This window comes from Tupaia chinensis, unplaced genomic scaffold (genome assembly GCF_000334495.1).
Source record: "Tupaia chinensis unplaced genomic scaffold, TupChi_1.0 Scaffold146187_1, whole genome shotgun sequence".
NCBI classification, from domain to species: domain Eukaryota; kingdom Metazoa; phylum Chordata; class Mammalia; order Scandentia; family Tupaiidae; genus Tupaia; species Tupaia belangeri.
In genome coordinates this window covers 485568-500552 of record NW_006206042.1, presented here as the reverse complement: position 1 = coordinate 500552, position 14985 = coordinate 485568, and the positions used below count along the sequence as shown (strand labels likewise).

Sequence of the window (14985 nt, the reverse complement as noted above, 5' to 3'; positions counted from 1 at the left end):
GCAGGGCTTGGCAAGTGAGTGGTGTGTGGGCTGAATTCTAGCTCTCTTCACCTCCTCCACCCTCCTCTGCCCACCCCTCGTGCTAGGAGTCATCTACACAAATGTGTGTTATCTCCTTCTGTGAAAGAGGTTGGGTTTGATCAGTGGTGTTCACACTTTTTAAAAATTTGATGGAACCAGCAGATGATAAAATGGCTACATCGCTGGACTCCCCCGTAGTTGACCACAGTTTTAGTGTGGACCGAGCGGCTTAAAACTCATGCTGGGCATGTGTGCATGCATGCTCAAAATCCTGAGAGGAGAATGGAGGAGAAAGGATTGCAGCATGGGCAACCTTCCTTGGGGCTGATTTCTCACTTTCTGTCTCTCTGTCTCTCCAGCAAGTACATGTGGCCTATAGTCAAAATTTCTCTAAAAAATTTTTAAAAAGAAAGAAACTTAAAAAATACATATATGTATGTATTTTTAAATAATTTTTTTTAAAAAATTGAATAAAAGGGGCTGGCAGGTGACATGGTGGTTAGGGGTGCTGGACTCCCACATGGCCAACCACAGTTCCAGTCCAAGACCTGGTGGTTTGCTTTCTCACTTTCTCTCTCTTTATTTCTCTCTCTGTCCCTCTCTGATTAAATTAAAAAATAAGTAAATAAATGCAGTTAAATAAAATAATTTTTTAAAAATTGAGAAAAAAAAAAAAGAATCCTTTTTTCAAACAAAGCCTTACTGGTAAAACTAGAGTCTTGGGACTCTAAGCTCTCCAGCCCAAAAGCTGGAGATGGGGTAAGGTAACCAATACAGAATAGCTACTACCAATGTGTGATCCGAAAAAAAGAAAAATGTCAACCTCTAAAGCCTCTTCTGTGAACCAGTTTAAATACCCCTGGACTAGTTGATCATTCAAGTTGCTTCCAATTCTGAATACACTTTGCTTCTGAAAGAGGACTGCATTTTTGGATGAGGGTCCATCTTAGCCCTGCAGTGTAGACTGGGGTAGTCACTGTGATTACCATAAAGCCTTAGCTGCAGGCAAAAGTTCTGGACTGAGATGTTCTCCTCCAAAGCCATGAAGTACCATCCCTCATCCTCCTTCCTGCTTTCCCGGATGCCCAGGCTCAAGTCTTCCAGATGAAACGTATAGCCGTTGCCTACATAATCTGGAGAGTCCTCTTTGTATGGATGGACAGACACGATAATCGTCTTGACATTGCTTCCTGGTGATTCTGCTTTTGTGACGAGGATGCGGGTGCTTTTGTTCATGCTCTTATTTATGCCTTCATTCATCAGAGGCAACAACACGTTACTTCCCAACTGCCGGAGAATCTTCGGACAGTTCAGCACATTTCCACCTGTGGGAGGGGAACAAAGAGGGTCCTTTATTATGGAAGCTTTTGAGGATAACAGATACACTCTCCCTCTTCCCTGGGGTTTTCCAGGTCCTCAGTGGCCTGTAAAAACTGCCATAATTAAAAAAAAAAAATGAGGACCTGACACTGCAGTGGTAAGTAAGACTCGACAGCCTGTGAGGCTGACCCACAAGTGAAGGATCTAGGTTCATGTCTGGAGACCTTCCTGAGTGTGCCAGCCACACGTGTGCCCATAATTCTGGGCTGCTAGGGCTGGTGGGGTGGGGGTGGGTTGATTGTAGTGCCAGGCCCTGTCAGGGTGTTGTCTCTGTCTCTCTCTTGTTCAGGGAAGAAATTAATAAATAAATTTATGTTTTAAAAAAGACACTCAGATTGCCATGAAGAGTCCTCAATATAGTCTCAATATTTCAGAAATCACAATCAAAATGGTAAAATTCTTGTGGATACAGCTGTATAGTCTAACTGGAACACTGGGCTTCTGTTGACTCCAGTGAATGGTTAAGGCACCTAAAGAAAGCACACTGAAGTTAATGACTTCCCTAAAGCCACATAACTAGTAAGTGGCAGAGTTAGGACTAGAATCCAGTTCTGTTAATTCCTCTACTAGGGTTCTCGCCACCACTAGGTATATAGGATGAAGGATGGAGAGCAAGGGGGAAGGATACTGAGCTCAGGAGCTCTGGGGACCAAGGTGACAGAGCATCACAGAGATGAGGGAAACAGGAAAGTCTGAGGGATGTGGAGTTAGGGAGGGGTGAGCTCAGAGCTCATTGTGGAATCCCATTGTGACTCCTTGAGGCAGTTAATAAGGCCAAGAGTGAGATATTTCATTTCTCTTTCTTAAATCATCTGAGCCAACAAGGGGGGAAAATAACCAAAAACCCTTCAACCCACTGCAAAGGAATGTACTGCTGATTAGTTAACACCGCCTCCTCTCTTAAAACCCACAACCTGCCTCCACTCTTTAAACCCACAACCCACCTCCTCTCTCGGTTGATGACCTAGCTCTTGAAACTCATGCCGGCATGTCTGCATGCATGCCCCAAATCCCAAGAGAAAAATGGAACAGAAGCAATTACAGCAAGGCCATCCCCCAGGGGATGATTTTTTTTCTCTCTCTCTTTCTTTCTGTGTGTCTCCAATGAGTGTACATATCATACAGCAAAAATCTCTCTCTCTCTCTCAGAATAGATGAAGAAAAGAAGAAGGAGAAGGAGGGGAAAAAAAGAGGAGAAAAGAAGAGGAGAAGAAAGAAGGAAAGGAAAGGAAAGGAAAGGAAAGAAGGAAAGAAGAAGAAGAAGAAGAAGAAGAAGAAGGAGAAGAAGAAGAAGAAGAAGAAGAAGGAGAAGAAGAAGAAGAAGAAGAAGAAGGAGAAGAAGAAGAAGAAGAAGAAGAAGGAGAAGAAGAAGAAGAAGAAGAAGAAGGAGAAGAAGAAGAAGAAGAAGAAGAAGAGGAAGGAGAAGAAGAAGAAGAAAGAACAGAGCACTTCTATTTATTATCACCACCAAATCATCCTGCCTACCTGGATGGCTGGTCTGGTCTATGATTCCATTTAAAATCAGCCTTCTCCTCCATGGGGCACTCACCATGAGGGCTCCAAAGAGGTACCAGAAAGGCTTTGCTTTTGCAATGCCCCCACTCCTTGCATTATCAGTTTTCTACAGAGTTATTTTCACCAATGTGCAAATACAAACACATTGTTTCCTTCATCATAAAAATCCCTCCTCTAATAGCATATCCATCTCCAGTGACCTCCCCATCTCTGTTTTCCTTCACAGCAAAGTTCCTAAATGTGTACTTATACCTTCTGTTCCCATCTCCTGACCCCTTTTTACCTTGTGCCCACTCCCAACAGTCATTCTTCCTGGCTACTCACTGAAACTACCTTTATCAGTCAGCATCTACCCCTTGAAGCCAATTCCCTGTCATTATCTTTCTCACTTTCTCAGGAACCCTTGACACAATTCATCACGCGTTCCTTGAAACACTGTAGTCATTTGACCCTTGAACACCACACTCCCCTCGTTTTCCTCCGACCTCATTAACTGCCCCTGCTCAGTCTACTTAGCAGGAACCTTCTGCTATTCCAAATCCCTCCATATTGGAGCATTCACTCCAGGGGTCTGTTCTCAGACTTCTCTTCCCCTTCCTTACTCATCCAGTTTCTCATCTAGATGCATAGTTTGACATATTTTGGGGATGCATAGAGTTATCTCCCACCCAAACCTTTCACTGTACTCCCAACTACCTATATCACTCAGTAGTTGGGGGTCTAATGGGCATTTCAAACTTGGCCAATGAACTCTTGATCCCCGTACCCTATTCTGCAAACATTATCATTCACTTAATTTCTGAGACCATTGAATGGAATCATATTGGAATCCTTCTTGACTCCTTTCATTCTCTCATACTCTACATTCAATATAACAGCAAATCCTGTTGGTTCTGACTTCAAAATATGTCAGTCATCTGAGCGTTCCATACTTCCTTCATTTTGACCACCATCACCACAGGCCTGGGTACTGCCACTATCTTAACAACTGATCTCCCTGCATCCATACAATGAATGTAACACCATGCCCAACTTTGTCTCACACCTTCTTTTAACCTTCCAGGGATTTCTAGCATCTGTAGACTAAAATCATAGTCTTGGAATGATGTGGTTTCAGAGACTCTGCATACGCAATTCCTGGTACTATTCTGACTCCATTTGCATACTGCGGTGTGACTGCACTGGATCCTGGCCATTCCTTAAACTCACAGAGAACATTTCTATCTCAGAGCTTTTGCAATTTGCTGTTCCTCTCTCTGGTAACCTCTTCCTTTACATACCTGGCTAGCTTGTTCTTTCACTTTTAAGTTTCTGCTCAAAAAGGTTTCTCCTCTGAGAGACTTTCTCTGACCATCTATCTAAAAGTAGCCTTCTCCTCTTCTTTTTTTTAATTGCCAGAACATGTGTGCACTCACCAGAGAGAGCACCCCTCTCCCCAAGGGGCGTGATCATGCTGCAATTCTTTTTTCCTCCATTTCTCCAAACCTTCAGGATTTTAGGCACGCAGTGTGTTTTTCAAGCCCCGGGGCCTGAGATTTGAACTGTGGCTGGCCATGTTGGATCTGTCTCCTTTAATCACTGTGCCACAAAGAAAACCCAGCTCCCCCTACTTAACGCACTTTTCACTGCCTTATGTTGTGAATTTCTTTATTTTTGTCTCCCCAGTGGATTCCAAACCCCTCAAGAGGAAGAACTTGATCTTGTTCACTGTTTTGTCCTTGAAATCTACAGCAGTTCTTGGCACACAGGACACTTTAAGTAAATATCTGTTCAATGTAGGAATGCTGAAAACCATATTACCTAACTAGAATCTCCCTTATCTAGCTTACTTAACATGTATATAACTGAACTGAGCCATAAACTGGTCTTCATAAGAGAAGGAGCCCATGACTCAGAGAGAGCATAGATTGTTCTAGTTGATAGGAAAGTCAAAAGAGTAAAATAAAACCGTCTATTTAAAATGCAGCTACCTAGAAGAGATCTTACACAATTAACTTGTGGTTAAGATGAATTGTTTGATAAGTGAGCAAATCAGCCAAAAGAAAGAAGTACCCTCAACAGGGTCTCACCATGCTGCAATTCTCCTCCCAGGCTTCCAGCCAGCCAGGATCATGTGTATGGACAGTTGTACTTGGTGTGTACAAGTCCATCCAGGATCAGAGCCCTGGTCTCCCCAATGGCTCAGTATCACACAGCAGTGTGCTTCCACCTGTGCCATTATAGCTGGGCTGGCTAAGCGGTTCTTGATACCAAAATGCCCTGAGATCCCGACACTGTTTAGTAAAGGTCCAGCTAATATCAGATTAGAGATTTAGCAATTGGGAAAAAGGAAAATATAATCTACTCAGGCTAAAATCAGAATTAGAGGTGTTGAAACTCCTAACTCTAAAGGAAAGGTGAGAAAGGCAATTAGGCATTTGTTCTTTTAAAGACTACCAAGGTATCAAGCCAGCTCGTGGCATGGAGGTTAAAACAGCTGGATTCCACAGGGCCAACAATGCAGCTCAAGTCTTAGACTCAGCGGCCTGAGAAACATAGTGGGCATGTGTGCATGTGTGCCCCAAATCCCAAGAGTAGAATGAGAGAGAAAATATTGCAACATGGCCATTCCCCTGGGGGTGCTTTCTCACTTTCTCTCTCTCTCTTTCTCTCTCGCTCTCTCCAGAGAACTCACACACCCTATAGCCAAAATTGTAATGACAAAAAATTGCCAATGTATCAATCCATAAAACAGAGTGCTCATCCTGTTGCTAGATTAAATGAGGAATGTTATTCTTACTGTGGTGGTGGTTGTATTCACATAGATAAAGTGGGAAGCATGTTAGACTTTCTCCCCATCAGGCTTACAAATACCTGACTGTAGATAATGTGGCATGTCTGGTGGCCACATGCCTTAACTACAAGCAGAGTACCCAAGAGAGTAAACTTTTGAACTTGAATTTCAATTTCTACATACTAAGGCATGGGAGAAAATTTAAAGCCATCTTTAGAAGTACAGATCCCTGAGGGACTAGCAGATGGTATAATGGTTATGTCACTTGACTATCTTTTAGTCGACTGTGGTTCGAGTCCCAGACCCAGCAGCTTGAAACTCAGGTCGGGTGCATGTCCATGTGTGCCCAAAATCCCAAGAGGAGAATGGTGGAGAAGTGAGTATGGCATGGCCATGCCCCCTGGGAGGTGAGTTTTTACTTTTTGTCTTTTTGTCTCTCTGGCAAGCACACAAACCCTATAGCAAAAATCTCTTTTTCAAAAAAAAAATTGCAGATCCTTGAATTTGTGTACAAAAGCATATGGACATAAACATGTGTGCATTTTTCTGGAAGTTCATTCATAAATGTCATCTCTCAAAGAGATCTGAGGTTCAAAACAAAACTAGGAGTTACTACCACACTGCTGAATTTTTATAGGCCTATTTTTGATACCGAGAAAAAAGAAATGGAAATGATTCGCATTCTCAAGCCATAATCCTTTACTCTCCCAAATGTCACCCATGTGCCCATTCCCCCACCTAATAATGCAGACTTCTTGCCCCGTGGTTGCTTTCAGAACTTTGAATTGGTGGGAACAGAGGGAAAGAAAGGATATAGGGGACCAGGAGATAGTGTAATGGTTACGTCACTGGACTTCCATGTAGTCGACAGCAGTTTGAGTCCTGGACCTGGTAACTTAAACTCATGCCAGGCACATGTGTATGTGCGTGCCCAAGATCCCAAGAGGAGAATGGAGGAGAAGAGATTGCAGCGTGGCCATTGCCCTGCGGGGGGGTGATTACTCACTTTCTGTCTCTCTGTCTCTCTGGCGAGCACATGTGCCCTATAGCAAAACTTCTCCGAATAAATAAATAAATAAATAAAGAGAAAAGGAAAAAAAGAAAGGCTATAGGACAAGGTAAGGAGTAGCCAAAAAATAAATTTTTTTATATAAAGTAAACAAAAATATGTAAAGTGAAAAAATATAGGAAGGAAAGAAGAAAAGAGAAGGCGAGGAGCAAATGAGAAGGACTACTGGGTGGTTCATACACACTCGGTCATGGGAGTGGAATGAAAACTTCATCAGGAGGAGACTCTTACACCCACAGCCCACATAAAGAGCGGTGATGCGACACCTGAGTGTGCGAGTGGCAAGTCTGGAGGGGGTACTTGAGATCATCCCCACCTAAGCAGAGCGGAAAAATAAGCGGGGGCTTTCAAGTGGTTCACAAACCCTTCAAGTGGAGTTCCTGCTCCTGAGACACGCTGCTGCCTGATGAGTGTTTTCCAGTGAGTTTGTGATTCAGTCAGCCCCTGTTTACTACCAGAGTCTGGGAGGAAACATTTGTACTTATTGACACCAACTCACTTTCCTTCATGGGTAATTCTGCTTCGAAAGTAGAGTGATTCACACGGGCCCATGGATACGGTCTGAAATTAGTAGGATGTAGCCAGCCTTTCACAAGACCCACGATGCCTTTTATTTATTTTCTTTCTTTCTAGTGGTTGTGGGGCCAGGGAGTCTGGCTCTGATACTGGCACATGTGCTTTTAGCAACTTGCTAAAGGCAGAAACGACAGGATGCATGGACCCTGGAGTTCTCATGGTAAATTTAGACCCAAAATAACTTGTTCAAGGTTGCTTTCCAACTGTACTCCTATCAGTCAAAGTCCTTTTCCTATTCCTTGCTATTGCTGGGTCTGTCTGTCTTAGACTACTGGCATTCACCATTCCCCAGACGAAAAGCCCATAACGCTCTATCTTTGCCCGGCTCACGTCTATTCTCTAGGTCTCCACCTTCCCTAGAGAAGACTTGCCTGACCTGTACTTTGGGTGAGGTTTTGCTACCACGCGCTTCCAATGCACTTTGCATCTCTCCTTCATAGCACGCTTCACGTTTTCAATTCTGGTTCAATGCTTATCATCCTTAAGCAACTTTAAGCTTGCAAGAGTAGGGGCCGTGCCCCTTTTATTCACTACTATATTCCTAATACCTACCTGGCACATAATGAAGGCTCAGTAAATCTTTGTTGCCCAAGTAAACGAAAGAACAGAATAAGGTGAATGGATAAAAGAGGAAACGAATGATGACACAGAGTCTAAGTTCTCCTTTCTCTAAATCAGAATGTACTTGGCTTTACCTTTGTAACATCCCTAAGAGGTATATTATTGGAGTAAAGGCTGGGGGCCATTTCCCCACTTTCCAGTTGAGGAGATGGAAGTGCCTTAGCTATGAACCCTGGGTTTCAGATACAATGGACCACTTGCCATTCTCTGTCAACACTTGAAGCACTTCACCTCTGCATGAGTACCTCTATCTAGAACGTTTTATTTCATGTTCCATAGAAATCCTATACTTGGAAAGACGTTCAAGAAACTAACTGGTAACCGTGGTCACCTCCTAGAAGGGGCATGGAAGGAGCTTAGTCTTCACTCTGTATCCTCTTGTATTGTTGAAGATTCATAGACACACACGTAGTACTCTTATGGTAACAAATCAGTTGTTAAAATACTTACATGAAAACTTGTGTGATAAAAAATGTTTCTACTCGCTTTCCTCATTTTAGTATACACAGTGCTCACATGGCCTTTACATTTTCCTATGATTTTATCAACACCTGTCACATTTTGAAATTAAACAAAAATATTTCAGTTCATTTCAATTCAACTCATACGTGTCAATGATAAAAGTTACAGTGCTTGCCTTGGGACTCGTATGCACATTTTAGCATTCCCCTCCCCCCAGTCATCTAGTTTCATTTGCTGAGGCCTCTAGAATCAGTCTATGCAAGCACAGGTAAATCACTTATCTGTGCCTCTTTTTTCTTATTTGTAAAGTTGCAAGGATAACAATAATAAAATATATCTCACAGGGTTGGTGTGAGAACTAAATGGCACACAGAAAGCACTTAAAACCATGCCTGGTTTATAGCAAGCTTACGGTACTTACTACTATTATTCATTCAACAAATAGGGCTCTCCTGTACCAGGCGTTGTGTCAGGTGCACACCTTGTACTGCCTACCACATCATGCGGCCTCAATAGATAAGTGCTAAATGGAATTGCCCAAAGTTCAACTATGGAAAAAACCAAATAGTTCTGATGTTCAATTTCCAGTCCAGTGCTGGAGACAGTGAAGACCATGGCGTCATATCACAGCATTAAAGTTTTTGAGAAATGGAAGTGCCTAGATCGACATCTTGGGATAGAAGGAGCTACTGAACACAGAGGTTGGACCAAGCCCAGAATGCACACACTTGCCCTTCACCTCTATGAATGTGTGTATGAAGCAGGTAGGGAGGACTTACATGAGGAATACAATAATGGCGCTGGGTAGGCTCATCAGTTACGACAAATGGACCAGTCTGGTGGAGCATGCTGATAAGTGGGGAGGCTGTGTGTGTTGGGAGAGGAGGGAGGCATCTATTTGAAATCTGTATCTTCTACTCGATTTTGCACAAATTTAGAACTGCTCTGAAAGATAAAGTCCCGTAAGAGGAATACAACCCTCATTGGGGAAGTAGAAAATTCACTTTATTGGGATAAGGGACGTGTAACTTTGATTTTTTACAATTCTGATTAAGAATGAGAAGTTAAGCTGAGTAGAGATGGGAAGGAAGAAAGGTGGGTATTGATTTTTACAAGAATCAAGCTTCTTGGTTGGGTAAATCTGTCATGACTGATCTGTCCCATTTGCAAATTATATTTCTGTCTTGGCTTTATTGAGTTTCCACAGAAGAGTACATATTTAAAAATAAAAACACTGAAAAAATTTTGTACCTATTTTAAAGAAGATAGAAAGCAAGGAAGAGAGCAACTGCCAGTTGGGTAGACACTCCTATGGGGCTGGGCTGTCTCTCTCTAGAGACCTGCAAAACCTTCAGTGGAACAGCTGATGGCAGCACCTGAGAGGCCATGGACCAACCTGGCCAGGAATGAAGTGAGTAAAGAGATGGAAAGTCCAGCCTACAGGACAGCGCCATCACTTCTCACAGTCATCAGGCTTTATTCCAAAAACGGAGTCATGAATGGGACACAGCAAGGGACACGTGGCTTTCCTTGCTACCACCTAGAGTGGCTTCGCTGGGTTTCGGAGCCTGGAGCTCAGATCTTTCTCTCCTAGCTCAGAAAGTAAGAGCCGTCTGGGTCTTACTGAGGGTCCACCAATTCCAAGGGAAAGTGGGGATTGAGCAAAGTCCTCTTCATCTCGTAGTCTGGCAAGAGACACATCTCATGTACGGCACCCCCACATCCCGGGCATATCTCGGGGCTTTTACTGGAAATGTCCATAATGGATTTGCAGTCTTGAAAACTCCCAGCCCAAAACACCCTGGACCTCAGGATTTCCCCCTTTCCCTAAAGCCGCCTCTAGTCCAGGCCACTTCCCACAGTCTAACCAAAGTCCCAAGGCGTTTAGCACGAGAGTCTCACTCCCACTCCTCAGTCGGTCCGAAGTCCACATCTTGCTTGCTTTTTTCTATCTGCAGTACCTTTTTGCATAGCTCAGATATTACTGAACAGAAAACTGTAGTTAGCCTTGAGAGGACTATGAGCCCAAAAGACAGAAGCAGACACTAACTCCAAATATTCCACTGTGAGCCTGGCCCAGCTGGTGGAGAGGCTCTGACCTGGAGAGTTCCCGATTTGCATTTCTCACACACAGTAACCAGCTCTGGGCTCCAGAAATCCCAACCTCTCCCCCTCTTAGTGCCTTGGAACCTTCTCTTCCAGGAAAACAGCCACAAGTATGGCCACACTGTGGCTACTGCCTGTTCATAGTCAAAGGCCTGAGGTTTTCACTTCTACCCCATCTTCCCTCTATAGCTCTTAGTTTTAGTTGCACTGTGTTCCTGGTTTGTCTGCTTGAGTGCATGAGAATCTCTTCTCACGGCAGGCAGGTAGGTCAAATCTCCCAGAGCTCCGTCCCTCTGTCTTAGTCCCTGTAGCCTGGGTCTTTGTCAAATGCCTGTGTAAAATCACTCACTTACTCCCACCGGAGCCTCTCACCGAGAGGCTGATCAGGCATAGGAAAGGTGCCTTTGACTTAGAGCTCCTGGTTTCCAAAGAAGGTAGAATTGATGAGGCTGAGCCTCTGAATCCAGGGCCAGGAATTCACAACATTCCTTCCTCTTTGAAAGCGGCAGTTGAAACTCAGAGCCAATTCCTAAGAAAAACGTGGCCACATAGCAGTCCCCAACCCCTGCACCTTCTCCATTCATCCATCGGTGCAGATCGCTAGCAGCTAATTGTAGGACTCAGACCTCCAACAAATGAACACTCACCTGTGCCATGGCTCAGCTCAAAAGTCAGGGACAGAAGCAGCAGGAGGTTCAAGGAGAGGAGCCCCGTGGGATCCATCAGCCGGTGGAGAGAAGGAAGGAGGCTTGGCCCGGAGCCTGGCAGTTGTTCACAGAGGCCAGGCCAGGGCAGACGCGAACTCCACATTAGGTGGTGCTGCCGCTGCTGTCTAGTTTATGCATCAGGAACCAGCAGGCTCCTGAACCAGCTTCCTGTCGCTCTGGGACTTTTTCTGCCTCTGTCTTGAGGATTGCTCATCTTTCGGGCCGTAAATCACTTCACTGTTCTCTAGAAGCACGCTTCTGAAGAAGTGACACTCCGGCTGTGGGGTCGGGAAAGGGGTTGTGCTGTCACTTCAGTCAAACCCAGGCTTTGAGTCGAAGTGAGCTCCCCTTCCTCCTTTCTTAGCAGTCTCCAGAAAACGGATGTCACAGCTGTTTTCAGCAGTTCTCTTGGTTACTCTGCTTAGAGTGCAGAAAAAGCTGAAGTTTTGTCAGATCAAAGCTGAACCCAGACATCTGAATTTTGATGAGCAGACGTCCGTCTCCCGTTTTTTCCCATGATTTCAGAACATACCTCTACAGGTGGTCTGAGCCTGGTGCCACAGCCACAGGGAGATGAGCAGACAAGTGTGGGGCACGGGACAGAAGCCCAACTTCCCTGTGGAGTCCAGTGTAGGGTTCTGAGGAGCCTTCTTTATTTTAGAGTTTATGTCTAGCTTTCTATTGAAGATAAAAGGCTAGAGCTGACAGCCATGAGACGTGCTTTTTCACAAGTTTAGCTCTAGAAATGGAAGACAGGAGCATGCCCTGACGAGTGTTCCCAAGGAGACTTTGAAAGGCCAGGGTGCTATTTTTCAGGATTAATCTTAACAGGTCAAATGCACTGTTCAAGGTGAGCAGGTAGTTACAGCTAGCGAATTTGCTCTGTATTCTCAGTTTCCCTCCCTCCGTTCCTGACTGCCCAGCCAAACTTCCCATACCATAACCAGTGTGTGCTGAAGCTGCCACATACCAACTCCCAGTGGCATTTTCAGGAATCTTGTGAGTTAGTTAATAAACATGCTCATTATTAAATTACATAAACCTATATACAATTAAACTATATAAACTTATAGTTAGATAAATTACTTTAAAAACTGGAAATAAAACCTTAAACCTTGGGACTAGTGGCTGGTGCAATGGTGACACAACTGGATTCACATGGAAAAGGTCCTGGGTTCACATCCTGGGACCTCCCTGAGCAACCTGGCTGCAATCGTGTGTGCCTGAGATCTGACCCAGGCAAGACTGGGGGTGGCTCATGGTGTGAAGACCCTGCTGAGGTTCCTGTATCTCTCTGTCTCTCACTCTCTCATGAAAGAAAAACACTTTAAAACTCGTTACTTCCTGGTCACGTTCTCACATTACAGACATCTGTGCCCTCGAGGTCACCGACATCGATGGCATCTCTAGGGTGGAGACGCACTGCCAGGGTGTGGGTGCTGCTGCACCTCTTTGCAGCTCTGCCTTCAATGACATCATGTTGGGAGCTTGCAGTCAGCCATGGTGGGGGTTTATACCACGGAAATCAGCGAGCAATGTACATCAGAGCTTTGATTTATTATTTTGTTGATTGTCTAGATATAAGGAAATGACAGAAAAAGCATAATAGTGCAGGTTAATGTTTCTTTTTTTTTCTTGAGGGATTTTTGCTATAGGACGTGCACACTTGCCAGAGAGAGAGAGACAGAAAGTGAGAAATCACCCCCCAGCGGGGATGGCCATGCGTGCACACTTGCCCGGCATGAGTTTAAGCCACTGGATCCGGATCTCAAACCACGGTTGACTACATGGGAGTCCAGTGACATAACCGTTACACCGTCTGCTGGTCCCAGTGCTGGTTAAACTTTAAAGTGTGCCATGGCTGTAGCACACACACAATATAATCTCATCTCAGTCTTTACCTTATTTTCACCTGAAAGACTTATTTTAATTTATTCTAAGGCCACATGCTGAGGTTCCAGGTAGACAAGAATTGAGGGGAGAAGGCACTATTCAATCCCCTAAAAGGCCTAGACCCTCCATCTAAATCATTTCTGACCCTCATTCAATGTACACTTTTCTTGAGTTTCAAAATGGAAATAGCATTTTAAAAGTGAAGAAAAACTATCATCAGGTTCAGCAAAAAGTCACTAGCATCGCTGGTGAGCGAAGGGTGTTCTGACATACATCTCTGTTTGTTCATATTTCTTTAAATTAAAAAAAAGAAATTAAATAGGGCAGGCTTAAAGCACAGCTTAAACACAGCACAGCTTACAGTGCTGCTCAAGCGGTGCTGGATCCATATGAAAGATCACAGCGTTTGTTCTTAAGGCAGTCTTCACATGCCAGGTGCATGTCAGAAACTCAGGGCTTGAAGGTAGGGTGTCGCGAGGGATTGAGACAAGAGGCGGGTTAAAGCAGAAGGCTAAAACTCTTGGAGCGGAAGCAAAATTGTACCAGAGTAGAGCCCGTTTACTCTAAATTAAATCAGATAAGCAGTGGGTGAGTAGCTACAGAGAACAGTGTACAATACACATGACATTCTTTGTAGGCTATGTTTCTGGTACAAGATCAATAACTATCAATTACTTAGTACTTTGGCTTCTTGATTGACTCCAAACATCTTGAGACACAGCCTTTGCCTGGAGCTCCATCCAGTTGACCATACAGTCCCTATGGCTTTCTGTCTGGGAAGGGGGTTGCTTTCAACTCTTTTCTGCAATCTTCTCTTCTGGCTTATCTCTCAGGCCTGGGCTGGTTTCTGTCTCAAACAGGTGCACACCTATGATCCTGGCTGGCTGGGAAAGCTTGGGGGGATCATGGCATGAGACCCTGTGGAGAGTGCTCATCCTTTTCTCTCTCTCCTTCACTCACATGAAAGAAAGAAACTAAAAGGAAAAAAAAAAGCTTTCAAGTTGGAACTACATTGGTTTGTCAATTGTAACTACAAGTTGACCATGGATGTGAGTTAAGACAATGTATCACAGGCATTCTGTAAGAATCTATTGGCTATATTGTACACTTTATTAAAACACAGTAAGTTTACATTTTGTAAATTATGTGTTATACATCCTTTATAAAGTAAAGCTCATAACAAACTATACATGCATGCACTGTTTTTCAGAGAACTAGTTGTTAATCATTTACAAGTACACTACCAGCACAATAACTGAGAATACATATGGCGGGCTAAAGGGCATGCTCTCCATATTTATAAAATAGCAGCTAGAGTATACTAGCTGGTATACAGGACTCTGGTTAGGATCCCATATTCTTATAAGGTTTATCTCATAAGACTTCAGTGAAGATCATACAACCACGCAATAGAAAAAGAATGTTAAGATAGATCCTTAAAATGTTCATAAACATTGATTCTAGCTTCTTTATTTATTTCTCATTTGGTGAAACAAGACTATGTTGTGCTGTTTCTTTAAAAATTTGTTTATTTAATTCCATTTGTTATTACTACTATTTTTTAATTGATCAGAGTGAGAGGATGAGAGAGAGAGAGAGAGAGAGAAAGTGAGAAAGCAGGCTACCAGGTCTGGGACTCATCCCATGGTTGGCCATGTGGGAGTCCAGCGCCTTAACCACCACACCACCTGCTGGCCACTACTCTGTGCTCTTTTAAGGTAATACTTTATATTTTATTTTTAAATTTTTGCTGTAAGGCACACGAGCTTGCTGAAGACAGAGAAACAGAAGGGAAGTGAGAAATCACCCCCTCAGGGGGATGGTTATGCTGCTTCCCTTCTCCTTTATTCTCCTTTCGGGAT

General features: G+C 43.8%; 1 protein-coding gene across 2 annotated transcripts in view; it reads right to left on the bottom strand.

Moving 5' to 3' along the window:
• SLAMF1 (signaling lymphocytic activation molecule family member 1) overlaps nt 1-11655 on the bottom strand; it is a 42855-nt gene extending 31200 nt beyond the window's left edge. Inside the window, exons 1-2 of one of the 2 annotated variants that reach the window (XM_027768427.1) lie at nt 11171-11655; nt 1008-1346 (exon numbers count right to left, since the gene is read on the bottom strand). In XM_027768427.1, coding sequence (XP_027624228.1) covers nt 1008-1346; nt 11171-11333 — 502 coding nt within the window. In that variant the 5' untranslated portion in view covers nt 11334-11655. The remainder of the gene's footprint in view (nt 1-1007; nt 1347-11170) is intronic. The other variant, XM_006168820.3, reaches the window with a different exon arrangement.
• Between the last annotated feature and the right edge of the window lie 3330 nt (nt 11656-14985).